Below are 24666 nucleotides of genomic sequence, written 5' to 3' on the forward strand. Positions count from 1 at the left end.
TAAATGAAATCTCTACTTTATGAAATTTTTTTCGTTTATTTCTCACCACGTTTATAATGTATCAATTACAATTTTTTTTAATAAATATTATCATAAGAAGAGCATAAAAGCACCTTTGAACAACAAATATATATTATTTGGCATTTTGAAGGTATATATAAATGTTTCAAAATATTAAGTTCAATAATTAATGTATATTATTTCTCTTAAAATAGTTGTGTTCGAATTCTTCTTATAAAAAATTATATATATATATATATATATATATATATATATAAATGCAATAAAGCATAAAAGATTAAAGTCCATCTCTCCCATTAAAGAAAAAACGAAGTCAAATCTCTAAAAACATCGCAACAAAGCCAAACTCTTAAAAGCTAAGTACAACAGACGTTAGCTAGTCAAGGTCGCTAAAGCTTTTTCTAGGGTAATGTCAAATGACAATTTTGTATTCACATAGAAAAAAAGTGTAAAATGAACAGTTATTTTATGTATTTATATAGAAATACTTTTAATTATTTTATTTTTGTACCAGATATTTGTTTTTGTAAATATTTTATTGTCCGCGAGCGTGCATGTTAAGAGAGAGAGAGAGAGAGAGAGCAAGAGGAGCAACTAGCCTGGAAGCAAGCGCGGAAACCAATGGCGTGACGTAGGCACTTTTTTGGGTTTTGGTGAAATCAATAGAGATAGCATGGCATGGCATCGTTTGTCATTGCGTGGAAGGCTTTGGAAAATGGAATTCTTTTGTCTGTTAGCAGAAGAAAAGTTTTTGTTGAACTTGGATTTTCTTTTACTTATTTTATTTGATATGAGAAATATCAATATTATTAATTCCAATATTTATTATTATTAAATTAAATGCTACGGTATTTTAATGTTTCTTCTTCAATGGGAGATTAGGCACTGGGGACTTGTTCATTTAAAGCTATAGGTGAGGAAATAAAAATGGTCCCAAAAGGTCCTAACTCCCAACTCCCACCATTGGAATTTAAATTTTCGATTAAAGGTTACCATTTTTAAAAAAATTTTGAGGGAAGAAAAGGTGGTTTAATAGTGGCAGAAGAAAGGTACCATTCACCCCCAATTTTATTCTAACTTAATAAAGTCTAATGTATTTTCATAACCTATATTCATTTTCTAGATGTCCCGAGTTAATAGCATTGTAAGAAATTAGATTTTTGTTTCCTTTTTTGTTTAACGGGTAAAATATATAAAATTATTATTTTAAAATATCAATAATGAAATTTTTAAACTCTATAAACAAATTTATAATTCAATAAACTTGCTTAAAAATTCAACTTTTCAAGTTAGGGTCTATTTGGTAATCATAAAATAAATTGTTGAGAATTTTTTTTTTTGTGTTTTATAGAAAAATTTAATATTGTTCTATTGTTTGGATAAACTATCGAAAATATTTTTCATTGCTTTGATCATCTTTTGAAAAATATTTGCCTCAAACCTATAAGTACTTTATTATTATGTCTTACTGTTTTGGAGGAAATAAAAAGATGTCGATTTAAGATCTTATTATTTTGAATAGAAGCAAAGTTAGTCAACTTTTATTAAAAGTCAAAAATAGAAAAATAAAAGTTAAAAATTTTAAAAATTAATATGTTAAATTTAACTAAAAATCAAAAGATTGAAAAGAGAAAATAATTTTATATAACTTGAAAATCAAAAAAGAAAAATTTACAAAGGAAAGTTATGCTCGAGCATATTTTTGAATTTAAATTTATCAATTATTAATTATATACTGAAAATTATCGATTTTTTCAAGATTGAGTATCAAACGTTTTGATTCAAATTGTTCTTATTCATGAATTGAGACTTGGTGGCTTAAGTATAAGAGAATCATTTGGACAATTTGCATTTTGTTTTAAAGAATTTGTCAATTGTTTTTAATTTACTTATATTTTAATCAAATTTGAAAAAAAAAATTTAATGCAGTCAATATCAAATATTCTTATTTTTATTTCTATTTAAATTTATAATACTAAATATAAAATTATAATGTGCAAAATATAAATAGTTAAATACAATATGAAAAATTAATAATTTTCTCTTATATAATTAAGATTGTTTACAGATTATATATTCAAGAAATTTTCTTTAAATTAAATATAAAACATAAAACACATAAAAAAAGATATACTCAAGTTAATTTCTTCTTACATAATTGAGATTAATAAAAAAATGATACATTGATAAAATTTTAAGTAGTAATGTAATACTAACACTTACATTTAAGAACTACGTAATAATTTATTAATTTTTAAAAATTAAAATCATAAACAATAAAATTTACATAACAGAAAAAAAAAACATAACAAGTAGAAGATAGATACCGTATATGACATAACAAAAAAGAAATAAAAAGAATATGGTTGACAGTTAATAGAAATTTGGAAAGAAAATATAGAAATTTAAAACATATAAGCAAATAGACTAGAAATGAAAAAAATAAATATAAATAAAAATAATAATACAAATTAAAAGAAAAAATAAAAAAAAACTTTAAAGTTGAGTGAAATATGTGAAATTATCTTATTATTCTTTATTTGTATTAATTATTAAATAAAAAATTATTTTAATAAGATCATTAAGAGAATATATAAATATTTTTTAAAAATTTTATATGATATGAAAATTTTCTTTTAAATTTTGGAGGGCTACGGCCCGTATCACTTAATGAGGCGGTGTCCTTGATTTTGAATGAAATAAAATATAAATATTCAAATAATATTAGAAGTTAAAGATGATAATGTTAAGAACTTAGGGCTTTAAGGTAAGAGGGTTTTTTTTTTTTTCTAAACAGGAATTGTTTTTTTTTAGTGTGGTAGAAATTGTCTTACGTCCCTCAAAGACATAGGATAATTTCTGACATCAACGAGTTTTTTATTTGTTGATCCATAAAACTTTTTCTCCTAAAATTTCATTTTCAATCATTCAAATACCATTAGATCTTAAAAATGTTTTTTGTAAAAGCTTTTACTTCAAAACAAACGCACCCTTAAATTTTAAATAATTACTTCCAAGATAAAATTTCCTTGGTCAATTTTTATTTTGCTTCTTTTTGTTTCACATGTTATTTATTTTTATCATAATTGAATTATGATACAAGAAAAAACTCTTTTTCATATAGAATAAATTAAGTTTTTTTTTATATTATTATGTTTGTTTGTTGCTATAGCAAATTTAGAAGACTCCAGCAAGAACAGGATCTTTATAGTCCAAAAAGGGGTACATGTGACGTGCCAGTGTGCCCCAATATTTAAGACTGAAAATTGAATCATCATTTAATAAATAATTAAGATAAGCTCCAACTACTAAAATTTGACATATACAACTGCTAGCCATAAATAAATTAAGAGTCTCTATCTAATAACGATAGACTTCACATCAAATCAATTAGCAGGACAGCCAAGTTACGTTGAGTGTGTATCTTAACCGTTTTGAGGTCTGCTAAAACTAGAAATAATGAAGTCCAATCCCATCTTTACTGCCACAGACGAACCTGAACAAACTTCATGGTGTGTTCCACAGGACAGTTTATTTAAACACATGCATGTCTCTAAATCATTGCTCCATAAACATTTAAAGACGTGAAGAAAGAATATAAATCAATATTATTCATGTGTACAATCGTTTGACAAATTTATTTGTGAATATGACTTTCTAATATCTTGTTAATACGATATTTTTTAACGATCTTTGTAAAAACATTGTTTTAATTTAATTAAACGATATTATGAAGATTTCATTCTCACACATTATTATGACATAAATATATTATTTTTATAATACAAAAGTGAATATATGACGATCATATGATAAATTATAGTTACATATCAAAACTTTAATTTGTTGAAACGTTAAATTGACATAATAGAAATGTTTATATAATAATTTCTCCCTTTTTAATCGCGCAATTTTTTTATCGGTGAGAAAGAGGTTGGAACAAACTCTTTAAAAAGAAAATACATGCACCGAACATTGAGCTAAATATACTTAGTTGTTGATATAACCCTTTCCATAAACCTCATAACTAGCATGATTATCCAGTATTTTTCCCACACAATAAAATATTGAACCATCATAAGAGATCACAATTATCATTCAAATATGATAGTTCAGTGTCAAAAACCCTTAAGGGTTTTATATACACAAGGATCTTGAGATCACTCAAAGCTTCAAACCCCTCCAGACAAAATGGTTCTCTACACTCAAAATCTATTGTCACTTTCTACAGTTGAAATTAACAAGAACAAATCAGGAAAAAAAAAAAACCAAGAAGAAATGTTTGTAAAAGCAAGTTTTACCTCTAAAAACAACGACAAAAGACAAATTTTCCTTCTAACTTGCTTCTTCTAACACTAAGCCAGACATGAGAGCAACTTTAAGCACAACTAGGCTATAGCTTCGGAGTATGAGATAACAAATGCCAAATCATGGTAGCTTTTGTTCACTGGACGGCTACATCCAAGCTGTTTGTCCTTCATCAAACACTCATGGTTCATCAGTGAGCTGCACATTGAATCCGTGCTTTATGTCTGTAAAAGTCAAGGAACCAATACATTGTTCATGATTAGTGGCCAAAAACAACACATTGTTTAGGTTTCCAACGTCATGGACCCTATGCAAACAAAGAACTATACAAAAACTTTGCTCATGTAGTTGTTGAGCTGAAGATTGAGAAACCCCCCCCCCCCCCTCTTTAACAGAACAATATATTAAACATGTAGGAAAGCTACCTAAGGATGAAACTTAGTTCACACCATGGTAACAAGATGTACAACATCATAATTCCTTAACAATAAACATATAACACTCCCGAAATTAATCATTTAATAGTGCACATCATTCAACCCTTCAAGCCCAAAAAGTTGGTAAATGTATGTGTGTATTTGTCCATGTCTTTATATGTGTGTATTTCATTCTCATGATATTCTAACAAAAGTCAAATTAACAATTTTATGATGCTAAAAGTCAATAGCATTATCACAGATTAATTATAACAGACATTCCGGTTTCTTATTCTAACATAAGCAAACATCAAAAGATAGCCAAACACTCTTCACACATTCTTCTGCTCTTTTTATTGCTTGCTTTTGTGGAAGATATTTTGGCTGACATAGAAGTCAGGAAACAAACTTGCCTTCTTTTTTTCTTTAGACTTTTTATGATTATTATACCATTTTGTCCTATCTTTTCCTTGAAAGCCACAATTAATTACTTTTTTTAGTCTTAATCTATCCTTCTGGACTAAAAACAGAAAATTGAAACATTTCCCATTGACACATAACCATTCAAATTTAATCCCCACCATGTCTCCCAAATCAAAGTTTCATTACAAAAAAAAAGAGAAAAGATTACAGTATTGGCTTAATATATAACTATAAAATGTCTGTTTAGTTGTTTTTGAAATTAAGAACTATTTTTATAAAATAAATATATTTATATTGTATATATCAGTTTTATAGTACATAAATAAGTTCATATGGTCAACCAACAAGCCAAAGCTTAGTAAACCAGCCTTTGTCTGGGGCCCAAGATCAACTCATTTTGCTAACAATCTCAAGTACCAAGTCAAGCCAACACTTGAATGTAGCTCAACTGTATAGAAGAGCGGGTTTCAATAACATTCAAGCAGGGTGGACAACAAATGTGTAAGACTTGGCTCCTCTAATAATTAAGTTGCGGGACAGCTCCTAAGTTTTTGCATCCTTGCAATAAGAATAGGGTAATAATAAAATACTGGTAAACTAACCAATTTTACTGCTCGATATGTAACATGATTTATTCCACCGGTAACATGCAAACAAAGTTTGCATCCAAAAAAAAAAAAAAATGCAAACACAACAACTTGGAACCCTAAAAGCACTGAGATATTTCTCTTGGCCAGAAAGAAGATTTTATTCCACCTATATTGGGAGGAAAAAAAATCCATACAATGAACTATCTAAGATGTCTTAACCAACAACAGAACCCATTCTAAGACTCTTATGTGAGAAATCATATAAAACAGAAATCTTTAAGATCTTAGAGCTAAAACTAGAAACACTTCAAGGGAGTGGGTAATTCATTTCTACTCAGAATGTACATCAAGGAAGATGTAGGTTAATTGTTTGAAAGGCACAATCCCTTTTTGACAGGTTTGCCACCCAATCTGCAGCCGTATTAGCTAAAAGCATTAAGCATTTAGTTACACATAACCAACAGAATTTAAAAAATTTAATTAAGGGATAAAGAAGAAATTCTTCAAAACTATTTTATCCTTTTGGCTTTTATAGGTTTTCATTTCATTCAGATATAACTTTTGAGACTGCAGTGGGCAAATACTGTGTTTCGTATAACGATAAAGATGTTTTGGGTAGGAAAAGAAAAAAGATATGCTCATAGCCAATAGAATGCTTACATAAGCTGTCAATTGATTTTGTAAAGATCTGTTCCTCAATGAATCTCAAAATCTGTTTATCAATAATCACAATAGCAAAATTGTCATAGAAGAGCTTGAATGGCATCTTAAAATGATGCAATGGAAACATAGAACAGTGGAAATTGAGAATGTATTAGCAGGAGAGTCTAAATTGCAATCTCCTCTTTTGAAGGGGACAAGGGAGGTATGTCTATGAAGTGGGCTATGCCCCAACATCTGCAAGATAACTGTTAAATGATGATATGTTGATATCATATTGCTATGTAGTGAACAACACCCCCCCCCCCCCCCCCCAACCCTATTGACTCATCTATTTAAATCTAATTAAAATTTCCTCANCCCCCCCCCCCCCCCCCCCCCCAACCCCTCTTTGTCAGCAACCAAAAAAGGAATATAAACAGATTTCCTTCTTTCTATTGTAATTATTATTTGTTACTGTTTAGTTGGTCACAGATGCAAGAACACTAAACATGTCAAAATGCCATAAAAGTTTTATGCAGCATTAAAATATTCAATTTTACCTTTCATTGAGGGTTTTTCATATTTATCTTTCCTCTCATCTTCATTCTTCCATTCGCTATCATCATCATCATCATCATCACCCATTTCATCCCTTCCATCATTTCCAATATCACTTTCACTAGCTGTCTCCCATTCAGAGTCATCAGTATCCTGGCCATACATGTCACCTGCATCACCCTCACAGTGCACACCCCCAAGTTTGATAGCTGCCTCTCTAAATAACCAAGCTGCACGCATCTGCTTCTTCACTAGCCGTTCAGCATAGTCAGGAACCTTATTTTGCCTCAATGAAAGATCAGGGTCATTTGACTGGGAGCATTCGTTTATGAAGAGAATGGCGTCTAGCAAGCTCTCTTTAGCTAAACCAAGCATGTCATAAGCCTGAGCTCGTCTCCATAGGCTTTTGGCATGACGGTTAAGTGGGTTGTGAAGACATAATGCATGTGTAGCATCACTAATGGCTGCCGATGGTTGCTGCAATAGAAGATGACACTGAGCTCGATTACTGTAGAGAACAACTCTCTCTTTCTTGGATCTCATTGGACACAATGATAATGCTTCTGAGTATTTTGATGCAGCTCCAGATATATTTCCTGATGAGAAAAGAGAGTTTCCTTCGAGCTTGACCACTAAAGCAGCAGCCTGTTTAATATGGAGATCCTCCTTTGGCATATTCTTTTCCCACTTCAATCTCTGCCTCGAACTCAACAGTTCTTCGATCAGTTCTTTTGTGCGGTTACTGAGAGAGCTGCGTCCTGTCCCTTGAGATTGAATACATTCCTGAAGAACATTAACAATGGAATCTCCAAGCTTTTTGTGATCACCCAGAGTTGTAATCTCTGCAAGGTCTACTAGAGCAGGTACTGCCTTATCTATCACCTGTATGACAAATGAAGATGAGCTCTATGGAGAATACCACAGCTATATCCCAAAACCAAAAGTGAACAACTTAGTTGTGAGCCACATAGTTAAATTTCTAATGGAGATAAGGCTCTCGACCAAAGACAGTGGTATCAACAAAACGAAACCTATTCTTGGACTTCATGTGGCAGCTTTAGAACTTAAACCAAATATAAAATAAACGAATGAATGAATAATTAAAACAAACAAACATGTGGATGCTTCTTCATTTACTTAACTAGTTTCGGTACAAATGCTCAGGCTTTCTACATGTCAGGAATCAATATAGTTTTTATATTTGATAAATGACAAAAAACTAAAATGAGGGCATAACTCTGAGTACCTTGACTGCATTACAAGATACTTTACTCAAAAAAGAGGAACTCAAGGTCAAGCAAGATCACAAGGAAGTATCACATCTCCCAGACACCTTTCGTTCAAGTTCAAAACATACGTGCCATATTGAAAAAAGAAAGGACTATTATCCATATGTTTCAGAATTTTAAATGAAATTTTGGTCAAAAGCAATCTATATGGCTGCATCGCTTATTAGATGATAATATAATTCTTCAATAGAAGATATATGAAGATGATCAGCAAAAGTCGGTGGATATGGCAAAGAAAATAACATCCTGGTACTCATATAATACCTCTTAAAGTTATTGAGTCCAAATTCCCTCTTCCCCAACTTAACCATCCAAAAAATAAAAAGGTGAAATGGAATTCAAATAAACTAAGAAAGTATGCATGCTCAATGATTTAGATTAGATTCCATTGAAGGAATAGAGTCTGTTGTTACAGATGATGGGCACTGTGAAAGAGAGACTCAGTCACAAAATGTGGTCATAATGGGAAAAGACAACCCAAATGGTATCAGAGGCCCCAGGCCTTCTACACCGATATGGAATTTTCATTAAATTTTATCACCCAGATATTAGAGGAATATACCTTATGACATGTGCTTGGATCCTGAAGCAACCAAAGAAGACAATCAATAGCCATATACTGCCAATCATCTGATGAGCGAGCAATATTACACAATGCTTCGATAATGCCAGGACAGCTAGCAACAGGTCCCCTACCAAGCTTATGATGACAGATGGTTCTTAACAAACCAATACCAGCTGGTGAGTTTTCATTAACAAGTCCACCCCACATTCCTGGTAGCTTTACAAGAAATTCAGGCTTGCATATGGTGGGAAGAAACTCAGGCTTAAAAGCAAAGCAATTAATGAGTTGAAGAGACCAACATTGCAGCTGACTGGCCCATTCTTCCGCCTTCCTTGACTCCATTTCAACACCACCCATACCACGAGTAAGCAAATCACAGTGATAACTTAGCCTTCTATCAACATATTGGTAAAAGTGAGAGTAAACTATTTCCAGTGAACTCATTGCTAGCTGAATGGAGACCTCAAGAATTTCTCCATGACTTGCTACAGCAGGAAAAGTGCTTGTATATGTAGCCAAGTGTCCTAGAGCTCGCACAGCCACTCTTTGCTCAACCCAAGTCAACCTCCCTCTCAAAAGCTCAACCAAGGGAGGAATTACACTAGCATGCACAGCACTTTCAGCGAACTCTTCCATGTTCATGGTGTATGATCCAATAATATGTGCTGCATAATAAGGAATATATATGTTTTGGTCATGAGAAAGCCAGCGGCGATTTTTGAGACCCTTCCATATTAGTGCAGCCATGCACTCAAAGATTCCCAACTCAATGAATTCAGGATCATTAGGATGTGCCATGGCAGTATTCCAAAGGCCACTGATAGGTAGAACTTGACCGTCATCATCTTGTGAAGGAAGATCTCTAAAGAATTTCAGAATACTGGCTCTGCGCTTACTTGGATTTCCTTCCTTCATGACACAGAAAAAGCACCCTGGGTATGGACAATCCGGAGATACTTTATCCATGTTCAGATTGTTATCTGCATAAGATTCATATGGCACCAAGTAGATTCCTCACCACATGGGAAATCATATAAGAAAGCCTCAACACTGCATAACAATGATGATTTACATCAGCATCTAGCTTGCAAATGAAGAAATTTGTTTAAAACTTATATATGCAGCAGTGGTAAGAAAAGTTAGGAGCTTGACTCTCTGGTAATGGCAAGTATAGAGCTCTATGTTTATAACCATCATAATGAACCTAAACCATATATTTTTATTAAAAAGCAAATTCTGTACTCTCTATCAATCAAAAAACAAATCCAGAACTCTCCGATCTCATTTACGCAAGCTGATAACATTGCAAAAAATCCAGAATTACTCATTATTTCTACAAATTACTATAAATTCTTTTGAAGTTAAAATGTTTGCATATTTCAATTTATTCTTAATCAATTGCATAGTTTCTTTTTTTTCTTCTAAGTACACGTGAAAGTCCATCGAGCTTGAGCTACATAAAAGGTGGTAGCCATTTTCCATCACATAAACACCATTCTCCCATCCCCAAGATTCAAACATGAGACCTCTAGGTTAAAGTTTCAAATTCTAACAGTTTGCAGTGTCCCCTTGGGGACCAATTGCCTAATTTCTAATACAATCTGTCACTTTCTCTGGCTTCTACTAGATTTCATCTAACATACATCCCAACCTAAAATTCCAAAAATTAGCGGGCAATAAGCATGCAAGATATATACTTTTTTATTATATTTGACTTGTCCTTTTGCAGAGTATGTAAACAGAAAACGACCAAAACCAGCTCCTTAGGCAAGTAGCATCTTTGACATTATATGCAAATTGACAGTGCTCTTGAAACTGAAAGAGCCTTCCTAGTCAAATCCAAATTCAAGTGAAGAAAACAAGACTACAGAAAAAGCTAAACAAAAACCCTCAATATTGCATGGAAAAAATATTTATTTTCTTGTCACTCGTTTACCTTTACCTATAATATTATGCCTACGAAGTATAACATTTAAGCGTCTGTATCCACTTCGAATACCAACTAAAAGAAGACTAAAAATAATTGAACAAAGTCAAAATAATTCCATTACTTCCCTAATGTCTAAGCCAAAAAATGATAATGCTGCAAAATTATTTCAATCTCAGTTTACAAGGATATTAAGACAAAGTAATATCTTAATTGAAATATATCTAAACTCTCAAGCACAAAATGAGTATCATGGCATGAACAAACAAAGAGCATGGCTTATTCTGATCTCAGCTACCACATTCTGCGCTGAATTGGATCTAAGGTGCAATGCTTTAATTAACAAAATTAATCACATCAAGTTCTTAATTAAGATCCAAATTCTCATTTCAAAAAAATAAAAGAAAAAGCACTCACAAAACCAAACAATCCAGTGAAGAAAAACAAAACCCAGAACCTATTATTTCCCTCCAAACCTTTGCTTTGATGCTTATATGAACAGTAGAATAGAACACTGAAACACACTAAGACTTCATAAAAATATGAGTTTTAGAAGGGAAAAAAAATCCAAACTTTTATAAAAAGAAAACCCAGTAATACATAGTCAAAAAAACAAAGAAAGAGGATACCTTGAAAGAATCAGTGTCTGCTAAAACACAAAAAGGAAAAGGCTTTTTCTTTTATTTTTCTGTGGTAGAGCTTTCAGTTCTTTGCTCAAAATGTGAACTTTGAAGAACTAAGGCCGAGAGAGAGAGAGAGAGAGAGAGAGACTATGGTAGCTGAAACTAAGAGGTACTTTTGTTCTCGTTTTTCTTTTTTTCCTTCTTCTTCTCCTTATGTCTTCTTTTGGGATTGGATTCTGACAGCAAAGTGAAGAAGATCTTGCCCCTGTAACGAAAGCTTGAAAATGAAAATTAAAAGGAAAGAGCACCAATACTGTTTTAATGCAATAGAGAAAATCTATTTTTATCACTAAGAATTATTCAATTCCTTGTGCTATTGTTCGTCACGCGCTGTGGCCACCACTGAAAGCAGCACTTAAGAGGGGTTTGATTGGGTGGTGGGTGACGTCGCAGGGGCACAGCGCGTGGGGAAATCATATGGACAGGATGTGTGTTTTTTAAATGGGCCAGGCTTTATTTCTTTGGTTGTTTTATTATTGCGGTTTTTTTCCTCTTTAATTGTGGGCTAGGGTCCCATACTCTAACACGCTTGTCCCTGCTCTTTCTCACGGTTTCGAAAATATGGGGGGAGGTGAAATTACTCAAGAAGTCCCTGCTACTCCTATTGTCATAACGTTCACCCCGTACTCTTTTCCCCCGTACAATCCTTGCTAAAATTTCTCTATCAAAAAAAATTATCCACGGTAAAAAATTCCCCGAATTTTACATACATAAGTTTATAAAATTACCATATATCTATTAAATTATAAATAAAAAATTAAATTAACATAAGAACATATCAATTAAATAAACTCATATAATAATAAATAACTAAGCTTTCAATCTAATTGTGGTAATTTAAAAATCTCGTATTTGGCTCTTAAGAGTAAAAAAAAAAAATGAAGTTTTGATTACTTTTTGTTATATAATTTAAAACTCAATAAATTTGTAGAATGTAAAAAAAATATTTTTTTTATAAGAAGTATATATACTAGAAGGTTGTAACTTATCAATGAATCAACAATCGTCAAGATGATTCTTATGATTTGATCAGTTTTACCTGTATGAAGCATCAATTTTTGTTCTTCTACACTTGGGTTACTTAACAAAAAGTAAAATTCCCCCCTCCAAAGAAACACCTAGCATAATGTTGGAATCATGTTTCTTACTTACGTGTTAGTGGAGGGTTTTCTGGAAAAGTAAAAACCAGGTTCAATGCATTTTACAACGTTTCTTGTGAACATCTTTTTGCATTAAAATCTTGTTGGAATCATTATGTGGGCAAAAACATCATTGAACTTTGCTTTGATGCACCTCCTAAATGAAATATCAGGCCATGCAAATGTCCTTTTCTGATTCTCATAAGTAGAAAAAAAATATGTACTTACCGGTTTAAATATTATATGTATCTAACCCTAATAAAATTTTTAAAAGCCTTTCATCTGGTTTTTTTTTTTTTAATGGGGAGGGGGGTAAAAATCTGAAATTTAAGATTCCAGATCAAATTGTCCGTAGAATGTCCAACATTGATAGAGACATGTCATTTTGATATCTCAAGAGTACTGCTCCTATCCTCACCAAAAATATATATTTCATTTCATGTTCAACATTCCAATTAATCCTTTAATTAGATATTGTTGGCTGTTTGTACTTTTTTACAAACATTCTATTTAATGGCAAGTTATGGAGTTATATATATATATATATACTGGTAAATTATGAATCATATATATAAGCTTTTGAAGCAGGAGATGGTTTGAACGATGGATTGTTGCTTTTGACTCCAAGAAAAGAGATTGGTAGGCAGTGGCGTCCAACCCCACGACATAGACAACTCAGCTTATCGATATTTTTTGGATCTACCACCTTTCACTGCATGTCCCGTACTCGATTATGGCTTAAAAATAAGTCTGCTAACACTGCTGAACATGAACAATATTTGCACATGGAACTCATGATTTTTTTTTACTCTCTTTTTTCTTTTTATGTATAAATGTTGGGGTTCAAGGAAGGGGTTACTTGGGTTCGGACCCAAACTTAAACATGTCTTACAGACGGTTCCTGGTGGAACAAATGCCAAGTAGTATACTGAAAGGAATGAAATATACTAGGTTTGTTCATAAGCAACTCATGTTGGGAAAAACTTTATTAATGATATACTTAGTGTAAATTGGATATATCTCCAATTTGCTAAAGGGTGATTTTTTTCTTCTTTTCTACAACAAATATATCACATGCTAGATATTTTTGATGATGTAACATTTACTCATAAAAATAAATTGAACCTTTTTGAGTATATTGAAAAGTGCTAAACCTAATTTATTGTCGAGGCTTTGACACCATTTATATCTTTAGCATACATGAGGAAATTGAGACTCTTCTCATTGTTTAATCTTTTTAATTGAAATGGTACAAGATTTTTGTGAAATACTTTGCGTTCATAATGCAAATCTGACAAGAGAGTGCCCTAACAGTGAATCCATTAGACTAATAATTTATTCCCTAAAGTTACCATGTAGCAAAAATTAATGCATCGGCATTAATATCATGGTTCATTCATGCGTCCATTTCTTTTGCATGCAACAATGGCAAGAGCCAAGAATTATGTTGCAAGTCAACTGGCTAGTCCAGTCCTGTATTGGTTGTCTTTGTTGTGGACCTTGAAAGCCTTGTTTCAACCTTTCAGGTAGTTGAAGAGAGCCACAAAACATTAAAACCGGTCTCTTTCATTTTCCGAGTGGAAGTCTTTTTCATTTTGGGAGTTTGTGTGCAAAGCAATTAAAACAATGGCTAGGGTGCTCAAGGTGGGATATATATGGCTTAGCTTGAAGATAAAAAGTTAAATAAATTGATGGCAATTTTTGTATTGTACTTCAAACTACTTTTTGGAGACAAACAGGGACCCAATGCCCATGCCCATGGATTCATATATTTGGCAAATGAATTTGCAATTGGAATTGGATTTGTGTTGGAGAATTTCTCTCTTTGTTTTTGTTGGTATCTATGAAAGAGAGAGAGAGAAGGTGACTTTTGTAAAGTTTCAAATTCCATTTCTTCGTATTTGTAGCTTCCTTTTAGAGTTGTCATTTCTCACGATCTTTTTCTTTTTTGGGTCATTACGCCATTTTCACGAATGTTCACTCGACCATTTAATATTTGTATGGACTGAATGGTGAACAATTTTGATAATTTATCACAATTTAATTTAATATAAATATAAAAAACTAAAATTTTGACCAAAAAAAGTAATTATCTTGCGTGGATAGTTTAGATAAATTTTACCTGTCATTTAAATTATATGTTTGATTTTATTTTATTTGATCCAAAGATTATAAATATGATGCGAAGATTATCAAAGACATTAAATTGAACATTTAAAAAAAAAAGATTTTAGTCAAAATTTAATATATTTTAATGCATTTAATATATTTTAATGCATTTTTTTCAAGGATTTTTTTTTTCACAAAGATGTACCTATACTTTGCAAAAGAGAAAGAGAATATAAAATTAACCATCTGAGTCAATGTAAATTTTTGTTTTAGCATAGTACACTCTTTTTTTAATAATATTGTTCATTGTATGTTAAAAACTTTTAAGAAAATTATAAAAATTAAATTTGTGTCCTCATGATATTTCAATTAGATATTCATACATATGTATGTGTACATACATGCATACATGTAATATATGTGCTATTTGATTATAAGTGACTATTTGTACGTATGTTTATAAACATACAAATAAAAGAACATTAGTCGATGTGCTTCAAACAAAATGGAACAAAATTCTCACCTTTGCAGAAAATCCTAGTTTTTCCAAGATTATTCCATGTAGTTACCAATTTTATTTTCAAAAAAAAAATAGTTACTATTTTTGTTTAAAAGAGAACGTGTACCATATGTATCATAATAAAAGTAACATTTGCAATATTAATTAATTTAAAATTAAAAAAAGAGTTCATTTTGACACAAAGGCAAAATTAAAAATATACTAGTAACATTTTTGCTAACATCCTTTGAAATATTTTGTAGATGACCATAACCTAACCCTGCTGGCTGAATTTGCTTGCTCCATTTAAACCCAAAAGCAAATTCATCCGGACCCAGTTTACTCTGGCTACTTGCAGTCTAGCCATCCGTCTGAGATAGAAGAAACAGCAGCTTTTGGGCCACAAACGGTTAATAAATAAATTCACAAATTACAAATGTGTATCATATAGAAGAATGTTGTTTATCCTGGAAGTTATAAATACTCCCCCGACCTGATTAGGTATAAAATAAAAGCAGCATAAAATTTTGCAACCAGTGTGTAGAGCTCTGCCCTCAGGGTTAATCAATGATCATAATCCTTGGGGGACATGATTCATCAATCTCTGCAAAAAATGCCAACTACTTGGGCCGTGAACACAAATGACATTCATTAATTTTTACCAGTCATATGTATATGCGCAATAAATTCTAATTAAAGTGATCCTAAATCTGGATTGAATGAGGGCAGATGATTGGTTTGTTATTTTTTCCTCCTTAAAGAAAAGTTAGAACATGATGAAATAGTGAGATCAAAATCTTACTGATTTGATTGCATATATAGTAATAATATTGTATTAGTTCTATAATCTCATCCTAAGTTTATACGTTGTGTAGGGTTGAAGAAATTCTTGTATAGAAGAAGTTCATGAATGGTGCCACCTTACTAAAATGAATCTTCCTTGGCTGAAGATCATACTTAATGTAGGAACCCAATCAAATCTGAACTCTTTACATTATAAGGAGATATACACAGGGTTTTACGTGAATTAGGGTTCAAACTCCAATTCTACAAGTGGATAGCAAATTACTTCAGTACTCTAATGATTTTTTTTTATTTTGATTAATAATAATTAATCACTTCAGTACTCTAATGATTATTCATGTTCTAATTCATGTCGTTCAACAACTATTTCAACATCAATGAGACATTAGAATACGACATATTTTTAGAAAAAAAAATACTCTAGCTGATTGCATGACTAATAATTTGATATAGAAAATGACTATGTATTCTACAACATTTTACTACTAGAGATTAGGAATTTACTAATGAACAATATATTGCGATATATTTCCCTCACTTGATTAGAATAAAATAAAATTTTCTTCTATAAAAAATTAAAATTTATGAAATGAAAGAGATTATCTCTTATTATAAATTAAAGATTATGTAGACCATAAAATTGAAAAAAAAGGGGCAATTTACAATTTAAGAGTTAGAAAATTGCAACTCTTATTTAAATTTGGTTTGAGAAAAATGTAATTTGAACTCTTAAGGGCCAGTCTTGGAAAACAGATTAGGCTCGACCAACATTTCAAACGGGCTTGAACCAAGTTTTGAAGACTTAAGCTCAGCCCGAACACTAATTCATTTCTTTTGACGGTAGAATTGAAAATATAATACGTAGGTCTAGGTTTGAATAAATTCCAATTTCTCCTTACTTAACATGTTCTTGTAATGTTTTACTAGATTTTTCAGATTAATGGATAGATATTTTTAATTCTTGATTGTATCAAATAAACTTATGGCAGAAGGGCCTGGCACGTTTGAATTTCTAGTCTTTAAATAGCAAGAAGGTCGTCGCAGCCTGTGAGGCCCAAAATAGTTACCTTTTATATTTCTTCTTTTTTCTTTCTTATTTAATTATTTACTTCTTATTTGCCAACTTAATTTAAAGAAGTTTAAATTAACTTCCCCAGGTTCTACTAAGAAACGGTTAAATAAGAATTAACTTGTAAAACCAACATCCATAAATTAATAAAGTTAATAAAAATATCAATAACATGTAAAAAGTTAATTATATTAATAGTTTTACTGTAAAAATGTTTATTTAGATAAACTAATAAAACTTAATCAAATTATTTCAAAACTTTTATACTTGATCTATATTTAATAAAATCTTTCAATCTATCACTTTGGATTTTCCTGTTATCTAATCATTTTTAAGAGGGAACCTTATAAAATTGACCTAGTGCTTGTTTAGTCTGGTTATTTTTTAGTTTATCCACATCTTAAAAGTAAAAGTCAGGCCAAACAAGAATTTAGAGAAACTCTTAAAAAAATAAGCAACTTTTTTTTTAAATAAAATTTTAAAAGAAAAGAGTTTTTTCTTCTCTTTTTTTAAAAAGCGTCTTTTTTAAAAAAAGATTTATTTCAAAAATATCCTTATCTATTAAAAATAATTTCAACATTATCTGTTTTTATTTTTATATGATTTAATATTAATTATAAATTTTATTTTATATAAAAATACTTTTTGTACTTTTTATAAATAAAAAATAAAATTAACTTTTTTTCATTATGAATGAAAGAATTTGTGATTAATAGAAAATTATTTATTAAATACCTTTTATGATAATTTTAATCAAAATTATATTTTATATAAATTATTTTGTTAAACAACTTATTTATAAAATAGAATTTATAAAAGTAAATTTACCAAACAGATTTAGCTTAATTTTAAAAGTTATTATTTTTTATAAGAACTTCATAATAGTTTTTAAGTTAAAAAAAAAATTAAACCAAACAGGCTCCGAAAATTATTTAAATTTGAGTTGTTAACCAAGCAACGATTTACAACCAAGTTTACTGGTTAATTTGACGAGATTCGGCTCCTTAATTTCCATTTGTAAAAATTAACTGGAAAGACTGGGTGAAGGTAGAATTAGAGTTTCAACAACCAAAACTTAGAACTTAAATCTCAATGCGAACAACTGAAAATTGTGAGTGCTTATCAGTTAGCAGGCTTTAGGAACAAAAGGCTGAGATTTGAGAATATCCTTTGCAAACATAAAAAAATTAAAAAATAAAGTGAAAAGCTTATTTGTGAAATTTCGTTAACAGTTAATGATATCTAAACCCCATGACTAACATAATTCAATTCAACCTTTTTTAACAGATGTCATCCTCTGAAGTCATAAGCCTCACAATTTTAGAAGCAGTACTATGGGCCTTGTCGCTTTTTTCCTGAATTTTTCTGGTCTTTTGGTTTGCCGTATTGGAACGATCTGACCGATTTCTGGACTCTTACCAGAGGAAAAAAAAGAGTTAACGGAAATAACTAATGGGTATTTAATTTCCTATTGATACTGGGCTTCGCTTCTCTGTTAAGGTTTCAAAGAAACTAGAACTCAAGTTTAATTTTTCAATAAGAAAACTGTTAAAACAAGTGTGAAAAATGAAAAGAAAACAACTTTTAGTAATTATCTTAATTTCAGGCGTCCTCCAAATTGCTTAAGAAAAAGGTAATATCTGAAGATGGATAGTCGTGATATGATATTTTGGAAGAGTCTACGTACCTGGAAAATGGGAATTAACTAATTCAACCACCACTTTGAAATGGGACACTAGCTAGCATCTTTTAAAAAGAAGAAGGCAAAAAATCTGGCAGATATATCGCTGCCTAACCCACAATGGACTTTAAATTTGGAGAATGTTTCAAATACCGGTAGATTTAATTGTTCCAATAACTAAACCGTACTTTCGAATGAACGAAAATATGGTGCTGCACTTTTGCTATAACACCTACTCCACTGGCTCCACTTTGCACTTTGTCCCTCTTTTCTTCTTTTAATGTGGGCGACGTAATGGGATTGCCAATGAATATAATGTAAATACCTCCATTTTTCCACACCACCTACTCTCCACTCTTAAGCAATACTATTACATCAATTAATTGTCATCATGTATTTCACTTTCCATGAATATCTCACCTGCATTTGATTTAATAGTTGCTGCCTCATCTATTTGTTTAAACAGTAGAGTTCCAATCTCCCCTTATCTCATATAAAAAAGAATGATAAAAATCATCTTAATTGGTTTGAGAAATTTGAATAAGATACATAAATTTTTTGTGTTTAAAATTTATATTATTTATACGTATTATCCTTATATATTTTTTTTCTATTTGAATTTGGATTATTTAGCAAATCTTTTAAGATTTTGGATATAAATTATATATTTTGACTAAAATTAAAGAATAATCGCTAGTTTCATATTACTCTTTTTTTTTTCTCTTGGTCACGAGAGAATAGAGATGAGGATTTTAAGGATAAGGTCAACACTTTTTAGGTTTAAATTTATAACTTCATAATTTAGGTTTCCATTTGATTAATATTTTTATTTTTATTTTTATTTTTTACACATAAATTAAAAATAGAAATATCCAAAATTTTAATTATAAGTATTGGATTATGCTTCTTTTGAAAGGATATATATGCACCCAATACAATAGTTTCTTTTGGGTTATGCTTTTCTATCTTATTCTTTCACCTCTAACTTTTTGACATAAGTATGATTGTGGATATAAGCCGGAGATAAATTAAGTTTAAATATGTATTAAGAAGACTAATTTATTGCAAGCCAATGATTTGTTAATTGACTTAAACAACAGCTTTAACATTCTTTTCATGTGAAGATTTAAAATTCGTATTTATTTTTCATTCTCTTCAAGTTTTTCATATAAATTTATTTATATTTATATAAACTATTAAATTGAATCTAGCATTTATCAATGAAAAAAAGAAAGATCAATGTCTTTATCATTCAAACTTATTGAAAAAGAATCTTAGCGTTGATATTTGACACATCTCACTGATGCGAGAAAAAGCAATTACTTTGTCTCTAGGATTTCCTCTGTGCCTTGAAAATCAAACAAGAAACATGTATTTTAGTTTACAGGGATTAAAACTTTGAAGTCATGTTCAAAATTAAATCGTTAAGATTCTCACCAACCCTCTTAATCTTCCTGATAATGACATTTAGTGGGACCTGTTATGTAAAGAATTTTGTCAGTTAATGGAATAAAAGGTTCAGATTTCATCACCTAATTGTCTAATCCCTGATGAAAATAAAATCAAGTGGGGCCATTGTTCCCGATTACTGTACAACTCCATCCATTGGAAAACTACATGTATCTAATCTAACAGAACATTACATAACTACGGTCAAGAAAAAACACGTAAGCACTTTACTGTCGGTTGTACAAAATCCCATGCAGCCACCGACACACATCGCCATGATTTAAATGACCAAAATGACATTGGAGTTGTTCGTCTAGTTACTCTACTCCTACTCTCGGCTAGTCCCCACTCTCTGTATTAAGCACGTGTTAATACAAAAGAGGTTCGAAACTGGACCGACATTTGAAAATAAATAAATTTTCATACCGTAATCGTTTCTGTAGATTACCAATTCCCCTATCTCTTAGATACTCCACGTACAGGCAATAAGACTGGGTTATTTAAAGAAAAAAAGAATGAAATTTAGTTGGTAATAATTATTTATAATAATGTACATGCTCAAACATATGACATAACGTAAGTTATAATTCAGGTCTATTTATTAATAATGCAAATTAAGGACTCTTATCACTACTCTATATTGATTGCCCTTTAACTGCACGCTCCATATTTGGCGCGTCCACTGTTATCTATTCTAATTTCTAGGAAAATAGATTCCTCAATTTCAACTTGCAATGACAGATTGAAGGAAGCGGGCGGAGCTTCCAACCTTCCACTAACAACCCAAATCTGCAAACTTTGAGACATGTGACATAAAATTCAAACAAAATCTAGGATTTCCTTGTTCAAATTTATTTGGTTAAGAAAAAGGGGGAAATTATACCATAAAATTGAATCTGGAAATACAATTGCAAAATTCCTCTCTATTTTCAAAAGTAATTAACACCATATCTGATTGCTTTGCTCAATGGCGTTACAATGCCCACAAGATATAACAGTGGGCTAATTACATTTCTATCTAACAAACCAGAAATTAACAAAAATAAAAGGGTAAAAGAAAAAAAAAATAATTAACAAGAAAAATTGACCTTTGGAAATTTCTCAGCCAATCTTATTTATGACAACAAATTTTTATTTCTTGCTACAAATTTTAAGTGGCTGAGATTATGAGCATTATAGATTTTGGACCAACTAAATTAATAGTAATGATGTAGCCGAAAAAAAAAAAAGAAGTAAATTAATTTTTCTTTCCCTCTTCACCACCTTCTTCCAGGTAAGCCTTCTTTCTCCTATCAGCACTAGCACACAGACAAATCACAAGGAAACACGCGGCGTACATCCCATGGACCTTCCAGTTAGTCTTGGGCGGTTGACCCAACACCACTCTATGAAACACCGCCACGTAGTAATGCAGCCCAACAGCGAATCCCACGAAGGTCTGGCCCAGGCCCAACATCTTGGAGCCCAGCCCGCTCTCCGTTGAGAAAACAAGAATCAGATACATCAAAAGAAGCAACAAGTAAAGCACGTACCCAAGATTCTGAAGCACCTGCAAACAGACGTAGGTAGACGGCGAAGTGGCGTAGAAAAACTTCAATGGCTCGAGCCCAGTAATGAGGGAAGTGAGGCAAAGGATGGAGAAGTAAATCGAGAGGTAGACTTGGATGAAAATGAGGATTTTTTGTAGTGAAAAGTAGGTTTTGATGCGGTTAAAAATAAGGGAGACAAAGACTAACGGGATCAAAATGAAAGCACAAGAGATTACAGTGGCAATGGTAGGGGCATGCTTGTTTCCAACATATGGTTTGAATTGTTTCGTGATTTGTTTGTTGTATTTGGTTAAGTAAGCTTTTGAGGTTGTTGAGATTCTTTCAAGGTCTGGGATAAGGGTTTGCTGGAACTTGGTTGGGAGATCTCGGAACTCGGATACTAAATCAGAATCATCTTCTTGGTCTATCCAGCTTGGTTGGTTTTTTTGTTGTTTTGGTTTCTGGGTCGTGGGGTTTTTCTCTTTGTTTGAGTTCTTTTGGGGTTTTGAAGATTCAGGGTCAGTGACTTTTTTGTCTGCCAGTGTTGTTATGGAAGTGAGTTTGGTGGTTGTTTTGTTCTTGGATGGGTTAAGTTTGAGTAGATCCGAGGCTTTTTTGGTGGGCAGTGAGCTGGTTTTAGAGGAGTTTGTGGCTTTTGATGTTGAGTTCAGCTTCTTTAACTGGGAGGTGGAATTGAGGTTCTTCTTCAGGAGGGAAGTGGCATTGAGTTTCTTCAATTGGGAAGTGGAATTGAGTTTCTTCAATTGGGAAGTGGAATTGAGCTTCTTGAGTTCAGACTTGGAAAGGGTAGAGAGTGTTACTGCTGTTGTTGAATTGGTAGGTTTGGAAAGCTTGGTTTGGTTCTTGGTGGACAAATTCGATTTGATAAGTTTGGTTTGGTTTTTAGTGGATTGGTTTGAAGCTTTGATGAGCTTGGTTTGGTTGTTCTTGGTGGACAAACTGGAGCTTTTTTTCTTTATCAGCTGCTGGTCTTCTTCTTCAAGCTCTAGCAATCTTCTTCTAGCACCAAACCGATTGGTTTGAAGCTCATGGCTCTCAATGGAGGCACAAAGGAGCATAGAAATCAACAAAAACAAAGCAAGTTGAAGCAAAAGTACCTTACGGAAACTGAAGTATACTAGTGGAGCCATTGGTGAAACTCTGAGATATTGTCCCTGAAGATCTATTGGAGATCCAATGACTTTTAAGCCTTGGGATTGGATCTAAATTTCATGTAAGAAAAGAGGTAAAGTGAGGCAGGGAGAGAGAGAGAGAGAGAGGAGGTATNGGAGGAGGAGAGAGAGAGAGAGAGAGGGAATTCAAAGCAAGTGAAAAGAACAGTCTTATATAGTTGTACACAAAGATGAAGTGAAGACTTTAATGGAAAGGGCGAAGAAGTTGAGGTCAGTCACATGGTGCTAAAAGCCAAGAAAAGATGTAGTGGAGTTTACCATTAACGCGGTTTTGCCCCTGTCCCCGAGGTGGCTACTGCCTCGCTACCTCAGTCCCTCACTCTCTAAGCAAAATAAAAATGTTTAAGTAACTAAACCATCTATTTGATTAGTAAGGAATAATCCTATTTTAATCTCATTAATTCTTCAAGTTGTGATTAAATCAATTAGCAAATGGTGTTTTTGGACTTTTACATCACAGGTCATCGCCCCATTCCATAAGTTTCTCCAAGAATGGAACATTTGACAGATTTTAGGTTCAAATGGAAAGGAAAAAAAAACAAACAACGTTGTTTAGAGTAAGCCAAGAACCAACCACCTTATCACGCCCATTATTTGGGTTGATATAATTAATTCCCGTATGAAAGGGAGAGAAATGGACAGCCAAATAACTCAACTAAATGACTACTATATAAGTTCTCCTCTTTTTTTTACTTGTTTATAAGCTTTGGTTATGGGTAAGAGAAATAAATTGCACTTCTAATTGTTAATTCTAAGTCAAATTAGGGTTCATCTCAATCCTCCTCCTTGTTGAAAAACTAGTAGCATTATTTTACACTCATGGGGCAAAAGGGGCAAAGCATCTGACGTTTTGCCCCTAATTACCCCTTCAGTTGCATGAGTTTGATTTCTAAAATACTTTCAAATTTTAATTATTACTTCATTGCAATCACAACCAATAAATTATTAGTATTAGCGTTTATTTTTGACCTTTTTTGGTTGACCTTTGTTTCCAAGAATAGATTATACAAAAAATGAGACACCCAATGTAAAAAAGTTTCCAATTAAAGTTGAATTACATCAATTCGCTCGTTTTTGTGCTAGCCCTTTGCAAAAGTTTCAAGATTAGACGCTAAAATGAAATGGGATTTTACATTTTTTAGGGTTCTTGTTGAATTGCCAAATTCCAATTAAGAGTCGGTTGGACTCAGCTGGTTAGGCAGTAGGCAGTATTTGATAAAGAGATTTTAGAATATGTCTCATATAAAAACCCTTTAAGACCACTTGCAGAAATATTCAAACTAGGAAAAGCCTCACGCTGACTCAACTACAAGATTGTTAAATACAATTATATCTCTTCAAATCTGCATAGATATGTCAACGAAGCTACTATAGCACTAGAAACCATTTTAGAGAAGCTTCAAATGAACAAGCTTGAATGATTCCATTCAATGCCAACTCCTTTTCTCACAGGAAAAGGCTGACATTTTTTGTGACTTCACTATAAACTAAGACAAACTTTTCTCCAAGTACCAAATGTTGTATTAATCGCCTCTTTGTTGTATCCAAGTGTCGGTTTGCACCAGCATTTTGGGAAGAGTTTGATCCCATCTCGACTTCATAAATATACCACCGGTCCACCAAACTCCAACCCTCTTTAAAATTTTTGGCTAGAGTTTCTTGATTCAGGATATAGCAGCTTTTAGGTAAAAACAATGACCAAAAAAATTGGAAAATGGTCTTGGAACGATGATGATTTCTTATTTACTTAGGTGGAGACCAATAGTTGAAAT

General features: G+C 31.9%; 2 protein-coding genes across 3 annotated transcripts; both read right to left on the bottom strand.

The window, feature by feature from the left end:
• On the bottom strand, positions 4087-11659 carry LOC18611578. Of its 2 annotated transcripts, XM_007047915.2 has the most exons (5): positions 11369-11659; positions 8810-9862; positions 6961-7840; positions 6419-6470; positions 4087-4553 (listed from the first exon to the last, which is right to left on the bottom strand). In XM_007047915.2, the coding sequence occupies exons 2-4, from the start codon at positions 9776-9778 to the stop codon at positions 6454-6456; spliced, it is 1866 nt and encodes a 621-aa protein (XP_007047977.1). In that variant the 5' UTR covers positions 9779-9862; positions 11369-11659; the 3' UTR covers positions 4087-4553; positions 6419-6453. The 2 variants fall into 2 exon arrangements, with proteins under 2 accessions (XP_007047977.1, XP_017969438.1); XM_018113949.1 differs by lacking the exon at positions 6419-6470.
• LOC18611579 lies at positions 21070-22979 on the bottom strand. Its single transcript, XM_018114253.1, has one exon. The coding sequence runs from the start codon at positions 22850-22852 to the stop codon at positions 21410-21412; it is 1443 nt and encodes a 480-aa protein (XP_017969742.1). The 5' UTR covers positions 22853-22979; the 3' UTR covers positions 21070-21409.

The sequence above is a fragment of the Theobroma cacao genome, chromosome 1, assembly GCF_000208745.1.
Source record: "Theobroma cacao cultivar B97-61/B2 chromosome 1, Criollo_cocoa_genome_V2, whole genome shotgun sequence".
In the NCBI taxonomy this organism is placed as follows: domain Eukaryota; kingdom Viridiplantae; phylum Streptophyta; class Magnoliopsida; order Malvales; family Malvaceae; genus Theobroma; species Theobroma cacao.